Genomic DNA, 13,197 nt, shown 5'->3' with positions numbered 1-13,197 from the left:
ACAAGGAAGATATAAGTGGTGCTTTTTACACCAGGGAATAAAGACAGGTTATAGGAAATACATACAATATAATCATAAAATATGACTAAATATAAAAAACACTAGGGTGAGAAATAATCCATCCCCTCATTCCCACCAATCCCTCATTGGCTCCTTCACCACTCCAGATTAATTTATTCAATACACTTACTCACACATACCATGCTCCTGCTTACCTACAAGTCTTTCTCCTGGATTTGGAATATTTTCATTGTTTCTTTTCTGGTTTTTTTTTTTTTGGTTGTTTTTTAAGATTTCATTTATTTATTTGACAGAGATCACTAGTAGGCAGAGAGGCAGGCAGAGAGAGAGGAGGAAGCTGGTTCTCTGCTGAGCAGAGAGCCCGATGCAGGGCTTGATCCCAGGACCCTGGGATCATGCCTGAGCTGAAGGCAGAGGCTTTAACCCCCTGAGCCACCCAGGCACCCCATTTTCATTGTTTCTATGTAAAAATCACCTACGTCCTGGATCCAGATCAAGTGCGGCTTTTTTCTCAAAGCTTTGCTTGACCTCTCATACCCTCACCAATATCTTTTCTCTTTAACCTCTCATTGCAGTTATGATTTGAACCTTTTATTACATAATAGTTTTCCTCTCTACTGTTTTTCATGCATGACGATGTGGTTACATCACTCCTGTCTACTCCCGGAGGACAGGCCTGTGGGGGCTGCTGTATTCCACACTCCCCATGGTGCATTTCTGTGTTGACCTGAGCCATCTGGGAGTTCTTTACCATGCATTCAAATGTTGATCTCATATTCTTACTGTGATTTTCAGGGGCTTCGTCTGAATGTGTTTGCCCACAACAATAATACCTTCAGGAACTCAAATATATAAGGTCTGTGATTAGGTAGCAAATTTAGGTCATTGCCAAGTTTAGTTAGGTATTTTATAACAGCTTTGTAACTATGACTAGAATGAAAATGATGAACCCATGAGGATTTGCTTCTGGTTGAATGCCTTTCAGTCAGTACAGATCACTGGGATATGGTTTTGGTCTGACTTACAGCCTTCTTTAATGCCCGTTTCAGCTCACTGTTTCTTAGACTGTATATGAAGGGATTCAACATAGGGGCTATGACCATGAAGACCACTGATGTGGCTGAATCTTTTTCAGATGAATGGTTGGACGAGGGGCTCATATAGACTCCTGTGATTGCGCCATAGAAAAGAATGACCAAGGCAAGGTGAGATCCACAGGTGGAGAAAGCCTTGAGTTTTCCTTGAGCAGAAGGGATTTTCATCACAGCAGAGATGATGAAGATATAGGATGCCATGATACACCCTGCAGGTACCACAAAGATCAGCCCCACCGCGGCCAGAACTATGAACTGATTGAGACTGGTGTCAGAACAGGAGAGGGGGAAGAGAGAGCTGATATCACAGAAGAAATGGTGGATGATGTTGTTAGAGCAGAAGTACAGACGGGTGAGCATGAGGGTGTGCAAGAGGGGATTCAAAGTGGCGAGGACCCAAGGCACAGCCACCAGAGAGGCACAAAGGCGCCGAGTCATAATGGTGGAGTAATGCAAAGGGTGACAAATGGCCACATAACGGTCATACGCCATCACTGTGAGAAGGAAGTTGTCCATGTTGGCAAACATCATACAGAAATACATCTGAGCCAGGCAGCCAGGGTAGGAGATGGTCTGAGTCTGTGCTTGGATGTTCAGCAGCATCTTGGGGACGGTAGATGAAGGGAGACAGATGTCTACCACAGAGAGATTGGAAAGGAAGAAATACATGGGTGTGTGGAGGCGACGGTCTGAGACGATAGCCAGCAAGATGAGCAAGTTTCCAAAGAGCCCTGTTAGGTAGAGACACAGAAAAAATACAAAGAGGAGAGCCTGTTGCTCTGGCCAACCTGAAAAGCCCAAGAGGAGAAATCCAGAGACACTGGTTTGGTTTCCTTTTCCCATTGAGTGGATATATCTGCATGAAAACCAAGAGGATGAAATACTTTTGACAGGAAAAAAAAAAATCCCCTCCCCCACCTTTTTTTGTCTATTCACCTAGTCTTGTCTCCTTTACTAAATATTTTCTTTAGGCCATCCTGCCTCCTCTCTGGTACTTTCTCCTGAGCTTTGCTGACCGTGGGTATGTCTTTCCATTTCATCAGCCGACTTTTCATTTATCCTCCCTCACCTCACCAGGACGTCCAAGTGACCTTCGTACCTCTCCCTCTTCCTACCTGTGATGTCAATAGTGGCTCTTGTACATTCTGCACTTTGTGTGGTTTCCTGGCTGCCAGCCCTGTGTTGGAACACATCCATGAGTCTGACACACGGACTGTAAGCCAAACTTTGAGATTTAAAGGAGAAAAAATTTCCAGATATTTATCCAATATCCTATGAGCCATCCGTCAGACATCTACCATTTAGGATTTATAAGAAGATAAACCATCTTAGCTTTTTAAAATTTAAAAGAGAAATACAGTAACATGTTTGACAAGCATAAAAAAATTAAGCCTCCCCAAAATAGTTTACATGAAGACTATGAGCAACATAGGAAATTATTTACAAAATAGTTAAAAAGTTATATAACACACGTAGTAACTACTTTAGTTTTAGTAGTTAAAACTAAAAGAACACAGAGAAAGTTATATCAAAGGAGGGGGCATTTACAGGATTCCCTTTCAGTGGTTTTTTTTTTTTTTTGTAGCATTTTAACCATAACTACAAAAAACTGGGTTCATGTTTATAAGATATCGTGGTTACTTTGGGTGCTGCATGTCTTGGTGTTATAGAAAACACAATTCAATGGAAAGTTCCTGAAACTTAGATCAAAACGTAGATGAAAAATACTACCCTGGAAAACAATTAAGAAGACAAACATTCACTTCCACAGATGAGATAGTTGCCCAAGAACGGAGGGCTCCCTGAGAGTTAGAAAAGTTCTTGGAGAATGTGGGCTATGGCTGGCCCAGTTGGAACCAGACCCCATTACTTGTGGGCTGGGTGACCAAGGCACTTAATCACCCCGAATCTTACAATCTTAATTCTCCTTTGTGTGATAATGACACCTGCCTTAAAGGTTGTTGTACAAATGAAATGACTCAATATGTGCAAAATTCTCAGCAAAGAATGATTACTTAATAAATGCAAGTTGTTGGTGACCCAGCCATAACTGGGAGTGTCAGGTTCTTTCCTAGTCTCCACAGTGGCTATTGTAAATCTTCCCTCCTTGAACATCCAGTATGTCCCTTCACATCACAGAAAAAATGGAGCCATGGTCAGATGGATGTGCTCAACTTTATGCCACCAACACAGGAAACTTATCTGCATCTCTACTCATCATTCCTTCTCTCCTTTCCTCCTGTGCCAAGTCTCCAGAGCCTCAGCTTCTCCTTTTTTTTTTTTTTTAAATAGGTAAATTCTATCCTCAACGTGAGACTCAAACTCACAACTCCAAGATCAAGAGCCACCTGCTTGGCTGACTGAGCCAGTCAGGTGTCCCCAGATCCTCCTTTCTGTAATCTATATGTTCTCCTGTTCTGCTGGACTTTGACTTTCAGCTGAGGTCTCTCCCACCTTTGGCTTCCCTTTTCAGATCCACGTCTACCTCTGGGTATCTTCCTGATTCTCTCCCCAGTGCAAAACTCCTCATGGACTTCATTTCCTCATACCCACATGCCACTCGGCTGCTGCCTCAGCCACGCCAATGAATTGCTCTTTGGAGTCTTGAAAAACCCAATGTTTACTTCTTAGTCCTTTTGTTTTTAGACCTCTTAGAATTCTTTTCTTGAGAAACTCTTCCTTGGATTTATTTTCAACTTTCTCAGATCTTTCTGGCCATTCCTTTTCAGTTGCCTTTGCAGAATGCATTCCCTTTGCCAGCCATAAAATGTAGGCATTTCTCTGTTTTGTTTTTGTTGTTGTTGTTTTGTCTTATGCTTCCTTTTCTTTCCATCCTACCCATATTCCCGTGTGATTCTATTCACTCTCATGGCTTTTCTGTCTATATGCTGCTCTCTTGTAAATTATTTCTCTGGCGCAATTCTCTCTCATCTTCAGACTCGTATTTCCAGTGCTCTCTGGATGTTTCTACTTGGATGTCACAGACATCTTATGTCTAATACTTCCCAAAATGAGTCCATCATATTCTCCCTGCTCAAAGACCATTCCTACCTCCATGTGCCCTTTATCAATGAACAGCACCACAGTTTGTCCAGTTGTTCAAGAATAGAAAACTTGGGAGTTAGCCCAGGACTTCTCTCTCTCTCTTTTACTTACCTCCAATCAATCATTAACCTCTGTTGATGTTATTTTTGGGAACTTAGAATATTATCAAACAAATAGATTTTTAACTTCTACTACAACTAAAGCACTGTTTTGGGCGTTGGGAAATATCAGTGAATAAGAAAGGCATAGTCTCGGGGCGCCTGGGTGGCTCAGTGGATTAAGCCGCTGCCTTCGGCTCAGGTCATGATCTCAGGGTCCTGGGATCGAGTCCCGCGTCGGGCTCTCTGCTCAGCAGGGAGCCTGCTTCCCTCTCTCTCTCTCTCTCTCTCTGGCTGCCTCTCTGTCTACTTGTGATTTCTCTCTGTCAAATAAATAAATCTTTAAAAAAAAAAAAAAAAGAAAGGCATAGTCTCCATCTTTGAGGAGCTTCAAACCAAAGCCAGGAACTTTAGAGTTATCCTTGACTCATGCAGTTCACAACCAAGCCATGTTGGTGTTCCGACTTTGTCACACCCATACTGCTTTTCTTTGTCCTTAGTTACACTGACTATGCCAGACTCTCATCTCCTCTGTGGATACTTGCAATAACCTTCCCATTAGTCTTCCTTCCCAGGAGGGCAGGCAGGAAGGAAAGAAGACTGTAGTCTTCCCCTTTCAATCTTTCTTCATCCTACCTAAGAAGTTATTCTTCTAAAACAAGAATTTCCCTCCTTCCCTTCTTAAAAATTTCCAATAGTTTTCAATTGCCTTCAATCCAAACTCCCGATTCTTTATCATGGCACACACGGTTCTTCATTATCCCTTTCTTACCTGCCTAGTCTTATCTCTTGCTGTGACTAATTTCCCACCCTTAGAATTTCCTAACGCACACTGAAACTTTATGTCTCCCCGGCTTTTCTCACTTTGAAATCCTCTGACCACCTTACCTAAAGCTTCCCCCAAGACATTCTCTATTGCTTTTTGTCTTCGTATCACAACCACTTGGAATTTTCTTGTTTCATATAAAGCAATTTATTTGTTTTGTGATATGCATCAATAAAATGTGAGGTCCATAAAAGCAGGAAACTGATCCTTTTTTTAAACCAATATATGGGTGGAATATTGTCTGATAATACAGCAGACATACAGATCAATATGTATTTGTTGAATAAATGAAAATACCTCTAAAATTCTCAGAAGACTTTTCTTATATCAGATAGCATGTATACTTTAGAGTGACTTTAATTCCAGCCTACATAGCATTTGAAAATACATATATAGATATAAATATTTATATATTTGTTTTGCATGCTATTTTGGAAGGCACATAGACTGTATATTATTCATCTCTGCTTAGGGAAACCCAATTTCTCAAACAATGATTTATATTTGCCTGTGAAGAGAGGCTGTTTTTTTGGGTGGGGTGGGCTGCATGCCAGAGTGTGCAAGACAACACCATCTGGGGTTCTATTCTTGGTTCTCCACCTAGCGCCATTGTCTTATATCTTAGCCAAAGCAGTGGAGAGTCTGGTGACAGAAACTAAAGGAAATGGAGAAACTCTGTTGAACTATTTTTCCGGTGATTGAATAACAGAAATGTGAAATGCAGTCTACATACAAATTCAAATGACTGGGTTCTCTGGATGCGAAGTGCCATGCCTTTCTCCACTTAACACGTAAGTTGTAGAATGCCTCTCTGCCTTGTCAGTTGCTACTGGTGTGTAAATCCATCACTTCTACTCCAAGAGAAACACCCAAGAGAAAAAAGCCACTGTAGTCTTCACTCTTCTTCCATCAAAGTCTCTGCCCTAGTCCTGCCAAAGTCCTGCCCTAACCAGGAGCTTAGGAGATGGTGGGGGAAATGGCCACGTGAAGTGACTTAGTTCTTGGACCAAGTAGATATAAAAATTTAGAATTTGGGCCCTTGTGGACCAAATAACAGAGGAAGCCTACCTGAAGAGAGGAAGATTAAAGTAGATTTTCAAGGAAAAGCGAGAGTCATTTAACATTCTACTTCAACTCTGACTCCTTTGCTAATTGCGTTGTCCACCTCAAAGGATATCCCCTATTTATTTTCCCTCTCACCTTTGCACCTTTGACTTTCTTGACCTAGCAGTTCTTCCTAAGCTCAGTTCTGAAGACTCTTCCTAGATGGGGCTAAGTTCATGCCCATTGGCATTTGGTCCTCATTTACCCAACTCTTCCAGCTGCAGATACGTATCTTCCTAGTGTTCTTTCATTTGGACCCAAGCTTATTGTTAACTGTTATCCTAAGCTCTTTGTATGATTCTGTTAAAGAACTGATCTGAATATTGAAACATTCATTTACAGAGAATGTACAAAAGAAATATTCCAGAAAACAAATGCTCTGGAGGGAACAGAAAGAGCTTTTCAATAATCTATAGGAGACATGAAGAAGGAGTCATGGGCATGTAAAAATACTCTGGATGTGTAAACATAGATTTTATTGATTTCATTCGTGCATAAGGATGGGGTAGCAGTGATAACATTAAAGACCCCTCCTCTCTACTTTCTATCATCCAAATGTTTTCACTCTGGAAAAATGATAAAACAATGGAAAGTACATGAAACCTGCTGAGTAAATTCTGAAATTGTATAAAAATAATAAAATTTTCACCAAGATAAGAAAACAGTAAAGATAAAGCTTACCACTATCAAGTACTAGATGCCATACTAAATGCTCTCATAGTTTGCTAATCCTCATAATACCTCTATAATATAGGTCACATATCCTCATTATATATTCACTGGGTGTTCACAGAGCCAGGACCTGAGTTAATTGATGTGAAATCTCACCCACTTTTCACTAAACCACTACTGAATCTAGGCTTTAACACCTTCACAGGGAGGGCTCCCATTTATTAATCAACTCATTCATTCAGTCCACAAATGGCATTACTGTATGATAGACAATGCCTGGTGGCCTTGAGTAGAACCTGAACTTGTCTTACTTAGGTAAAGACTTGCTTCCTCCATTCTTCTCAGATCTGCTCACTTTCCAGCACACTTACCAAATCCTCATATGAGGAATCTTCTAAGAAGAGACTTTAGCTTCTAAGTCTCAAAAGTAATGGGAAAGTTTTTAAAAAGAGAATGTTGCCCCTCCTCCAGGACGTACAAGGCTGAGGGATGGGATGCTTCTTGGGCAGCTGTATCTGGTGCAGTGAGAGCTGAAGTGACCTCAGGACTCTCCAGCACTGGCGTTTATAGCTTCTTTGTAGTGCTTGAGAACCCAGTCTTGCCAAGTTTCCTCAGCTCCAGTAATAATTACTTTATCCCCTTGTGGGTTTCCCAATTGCAACCCTAGGGATAATGTACGTGGCACATAATCCTCCAGGGAGATTCAAGAAATTAAAAGATCTGGAAATTGTTCACAGACTCCCAGGAAGGCTTGTAACACATATCTCCCCTTCCACCTTCCAAGAAGCTCCAAAATAACAAATATCCAACATTTCACCAGAAACAAACTTTTGCAACATGAGTTGACTTATTCTCTAAATATAGGATTTGTCTTCCCTGATTGAAGCACCCTATAAACAACACCATCCTTGAGCTTCTGAATACTTGATTTATCAGTGTTGCCTGAGACAAGAGGCCCCTCCCCCCGTTTTTGTTTTTGTTTTTTTTTTGGCAAAGGAGACGAGACAATGGGCACATGATCAGGATTCAGTGGTTTTATCATGTACTTTATCCTACAAAGCACTCAGCCTGATATAACAGTGAAATGGCCTTGTAAAACTTCAGCTAATATATCAGCTTGGGGATAACACTCAGAAGTTTGGGGATGCCATATTCCAGGATGGTGTATATGCATGGAAAAAAACCATATATGGTAGTGTGTCCTTAGTGCTACAGCCTATGTGTCTAGATGTCAAAGGGTGTGCATCTGTTAGATTTTTCTATATAATAAACCACTCTAAAACTTAGAAGCTGAAGACACCAACCATTATTTATTTCACAAATATGTGAGTCAGCAATTTGGGCTAGGCTTAGCTGGGTAGCTCTTCTGGTCTTGGCTAGACTCATTCAAACCCCTACATACCTGTAACTGGGTTCATTTAGGACTTAGTGTTCTAGAATGGGCTACAGATGGGATGACACCTGTCTGTTCAATGTGATCTCTCATGCCCCAGAAGGATGTTCATATGGTAGGGGAAGATTTCTGAGAGAGTAGAACCATGAAAGGTATATTGAAGCCTAGGTTTAAAACTGGCACAATGTTACTTCTACTGCATTCTGTTGTGCAATGCAAGTCACAAGACTAACCAGTTTCAAAGGATGGGGAAAGAATCTGCCTCTTGGTGGAGAAACTTAAAAGTCACATGGCAAAAAGATACAGATTCAGGAAGGAGGGCAAAATTGTGGGGAGTTTTGCAATCAACCAAAGATGAAAGTAGGAGATTATATACATATATATAATCTCCTATATATAAATGTATCTATCTATATTTATATCTATATCAACATAGATCTATATTTATTTACTTATTTTTTACACCCCCCCTTTTTTTATCATTTCTCCAAATGGTATGCTTTTAGAGTTTGTATTTCTCATACCTGTACCTCTAGGTCAGCCAGATTTGATCCTAAGGAAGAGAATGTTACCACAGGAGGGGTTTCACTGAACTTGAAGCTATGACTACCTCATGGCTACTCTGGGCTCCTCATGCCACTAGACCAGTAGGTGAAGAAAGGGGTTATGAAACTGGAGGGGGATGATTGACTTTGATTATCATGTAGGTGGCTGTGTAGATCATGCAGATGCTACACACAAGGAAAGGAAGGCCTGTATCTGGAGCCTGGGTGTGAATGTGGAATTAGAGTAACCATGACTATATAAGAGGAAGACAAGGAATGGTATAGTTCTCTTGAGGATAAATGTCTGGACCACCATTCCAGGCAAACTACACAGGCTAAAGTGATAGCTCAGGATAAATCAAATCTATTTTTGGTCAAAAGCTTCTGAATGGCTTGTAGCTTGGGATCATAGCATTTTTACTAAATCGCTCTCTCTTTTTTAAAAAAAGATTTTATTTTCAAGTAATCTCTACACCCAACACGCGGCTGGAACCCACAACCCCAAGATTACCCACTGAGCCAGTCTGGCGCTCCACTAAATCTCTTGCATTAAGATTTTATAGAGATTGTGGGGCGCCTGGGTGGCTCAGTCGGTTAAGCATCTGACTCTTGATCAGTAGGCCTGGTGTGGAGTGTCCTTAAAAAAAAAAAAAAAAAAAGATTTTATAGAGATTGTGCTGGCAGCTACCTTGCAAGGGACTCTGCTTGGACACAAAGGGATCTTAATGTTGCCAGGGGTGGACTGTTTCAGGAGACTCTTGAGTACTACCTGAGATCTTCAGAGCCTCACATTTTTCTTATTTCAACCACTGGTGCAATAGTTAGTTCTGCGAGCTCTATTTTTATTTGGGTGCAACTTGACAATGCCTCATCTTGGGCCTCTACAGCTTCTCTAATGCTCCCACACCTTGGTAGAGGATAAGGAGACGGGCAGTTAGTACCCCATGGAGTGAAATTTGGCTAGTGGGGAATGGGAACTGATGGGTAATAGGTCTCCCTAAGACCTATTTCAGGGGCATACATGTGACTGAGCACCCAGTTACTCACACTGGTGGCAAACTTGATGACAAGCCCACTTTTCTTCCCTGTTCTGTTCCCCTCCTTTTACTCCTGATGCTGTATAAATTGTGTACTAAGTACTTGTGCACAAACCTTTGTTTCAAGTTCTGTTTTCTGAGAAAGCACTGACTAAGACAAAGAATCTAGGGCCCTATAGGAAAGATCTTGATTCTAAACAGGGATTTTCAAGTTTTTGCGTGTCATAGACATTTGTAGCCATAAGGTTGGAGATCTCATGGGGAGAGATTTTAGAGAAAGAAGAGCACATAAGACCAAGGTTTGAGGCACATCAAAATGCAATGATTGGGCATTGGAGGGTTGGAGTCTAAATGCAACTGGAAGGAAAATCCAAAGAAGTGGGTGTGAAACTCGTAGGGTGAATTAAAGGACCTTAGAACAAAAGGTCCTGAAAATGTAGCAGCTTAAAGAAGTTCCTAACTGTGCTTCCACCTCCACCTCTGTCTCTGTCTCTGTCTCTCTCTCTCAGACTTGCTCCCAGGCAGTGGTGTAGCTGATCAACAGCTGCGAAACATTTCTGCTCCATTTTGCTCTAAGTAGCCCCTAGTACTGGAGGATTTGCCAGGACCTGTCCGTGTCCCTAAAGGGAGGATCTCAGAAAACACCTTGATGTAGACTGATTGGAAGGAGGCATCAGACAGCAGGTTTGAAAGTCTATAAGTATACTCTTTCAAGGGAAGCTGGGCAGATGGCATGTCTGGCTGCTCTCTCTGCATTGCTGGTGAAGAACTGTCTCTGTTTTGCTATTGTCCTGTTGAACCCAGGAACACAAGCCCCACTGGCCACCAGAGTGAGGCTTTGGAGGAATGTGTCCTCTAGGCAGCCGCTACAAAAGCTGAAACGCTAGACGTGTGTATGAGCTCCTTTCACAGAGACCCACAGGTGCACAGTGAAGATGGTACCTGCGGCCTCCAGGACTTTGGAAAGCCTTGCAGTTGGCGCCTAGGTGGGTGTTCATTTACAACCCCCCTCCCCACTCCAATGCAGCAGCTATTAAGATCCGAAAATTGGCTTCTTTCACAGAATATGTGGGTGTGTCAGTTTGCTGCCCTGTGGGGGATAGCCAGTAAAGAATTGTTTCTGTTTGCTTCAGCCCTGTGGGACCCACGAATGTAAACCCACTAGGGTTCTACTAATACCACACTGGCTGGGAGGGACATGGGTGCCTCCTTACTCCTCCCCACAGAGCCTTCACTGACAGCAGGGGGGAGGCATGGTCACATTACTCCCGGGTGCTGGTAACATTTGTGCATCTCCACCAGGCTGCCATGAAATCACATCAGCTTGGCATTGGTGGGGTGGGAAAGGGGCCACAGGCTTTCTGGAATACAGTGGTTAGTGTCTAAAAGTTTTTAAATTTTCTTTTCTTTTTTTAAATTAACATATATTATTTGTTTCAGGGGTACAGGTCTGTGAGTCATCAGTCTTACACATTTCATAGCACTCACCATAGAACATACCCTTCCCAATGTCCATCACCCAGCCACACCATCCATTCCACTCCCCTCCCCTCCCAGCAACCCTTAGTTTGCTTCCTGAGATTAAGAATCTCTTATAGTTTGTCTGTCTCCTCAGTTCCATCTTGGTTCCTTTTCTCCCTCCCTACCTGCCATGATGCCCCTGGTCTGCCTCTCAAATTCCTCATATCAGAGACATTATATGATAATTGTCTTTCTCTAACTTATTTTGCTTAGCATAATACCCTCTAGTTCCATCCATGTCATTGCAAATGGCAAGATTTAATTTTTTCATGGCTGCATAGTATTCCATTGTGTTTGAGTGTGTGTGTGTATCTATCTGTCTATATATATCATATCTTCTTTATCCATTCATCTGTTGGTAGACATCTATGTTCTTTCCATAGTTTGGCTATTGTGAACATTATTGCTATAAACATTCATGTGCACCTGCCCCTTCGGATCACTACATTTGTATCTTTAGAGTAAATACCCAGTAGTGCAATTCCTGGGTCTTGGGGTAGCTCTATTTTCAACTTTTTGAGGAACCTCCATGCTGTTTTCAGAGTGGCTGCACCAGCTTGCATTCCTATCAATAGTGTAGGAGGGTTCCCCTTTCTCAACATCCTCACTAGCATCTGTCATTTCCTGACTTGTTAATTTTAGCCATTCTGACTGGTGTGAGGTGGTATCTCATTGTGGTTTTGATTTGTATCTCCATGATACTGAGCGATGTTGAGCACATTTTCATGTGTCTGTTGTCTATTTGTGTGTCTTCTTTGCAGAAATATTTGTTCATGTCCTCTGCCCTTTTCTTGATTGGATTATTTGTTCTTTAGGTGTTGAGTTTGGTAAGTGCTTTACAGATTTTGGACACTAACCCTTTATCTGAGATGTCATTTGCAAATATCTTCTCCCATTCTGTCAGTTGTCTTTTGATTTTGTTAACTGTTTCCTTTGCTGTGCAAAAGCTTTTTATCATGATGAAATACCAGTAGTTCATTTTGCCCTTGCTTCCCTTGCCTTTGGCTACATTTCTAGGAAGAAGTTGCTGAGGCTGATGTCAAAGAGGTTGCTGCCTGTGTTCTCCTCAAAGATTTTGATGGATTCCTGTCTCACATTGAGGTCTTCCATCCATTTTGAGTCTATTTTTGTGTGTGGTGTCAGGAAATGGTCCAGTTTCATTCTTCTGCATGTGGCTGTCCAATTTTCCCAACACCATTTGTTGAATAGACTGTCTTCTTTCCACTGGACATTCTTTCCTGTTTTGTCAAAAATCAGTTGACTATAGAGTTGAGGGTCTATTTCTGGGCTCTGTATTCTGTTCCATTGATCTATGTGTTTGTTTTTGTGCCAGTACAAAGTCTAATTTATCTGATATAAGGATTGCCATCCCAGCTTTCTTTTGATGTCAATTTGTGTGGATAAATATTTTCCACACTAACTTTATATTTGGAGGTGTCTTTGGGTCTAAAATGAGTGTCTTGCAGACAGCATATTGATGTGTCTTTTTTTTTTTAATACATTCTGATACCCTGTATCTTTTGATTGGCTCATTTATTCCATTTACATTCAGGGTAACTATTGAAAGATATGAATTTGGTGCCATTGTATTGCCTGTAATGTGACTGTTACTGTATATTGTTTCTGTTCCTTTCTGGTGTATGTTACCTTTATGCTCTCTCTTGGCTTAGAGGATCCCTTTCAATATTTCCTGTAGGGGTGGTTTGGTGTTTGCAAATTCTTTTAGTTTTTGTTTGTCCTGGATGCTTTTTATCTCCCCTTCTATTTTCAATGACAGCCTAGGTGGATATAGTATTCTTGCTGCATGTTTTTCTCGTTTAGTGCTCTGAATAAATCAGACC

At 41.4% G+C, this 13,197-nt stretch overlaps 1 protein-coding gene across 1 annotated transcript; it reads right to left on the bottom strand.

The window, feature by feature from the left end:
- Nucleotides 1-1,016: 1,016 nt before the first annotated feature.
- LOC309865348 (putative olfactory receptor 1F12P) lies at nucleotides 1,017-1,958 on the bottom strand (the record flags this gene model as incomplete). The annotated part of the gene is made up of 1 exon (XM_082731621.1): nucleotides 1,017-1,958. One exon carries the CDS (start codon nucleotides 1,956-1,958, stop codon nucleotides 1,017-1,019), a length of 942 nt encoding a protein of 313 aa, XP_082587747.1.
- Between the last annotated feature and the right edge of the window lie 11,239 nt (nucleotides 1,959-13,197).

This window comes from Mustela nivalis, assembly GCF_964662115.1.
Source record: "Mustela nivalis genome assembly, chromosome: 5".
In the NCBI taxonomy this organism is placed as follows: Eukaryota; Metazoa; Chordata; class Mammalia; order Carnivora; family Mustelidae; genus Mustela; species Mustela nivalis.
Note: the sequence above shows the minus strand (reverse complement) of the source record. Positions and strands in the feature narration are given on the sequence as shown.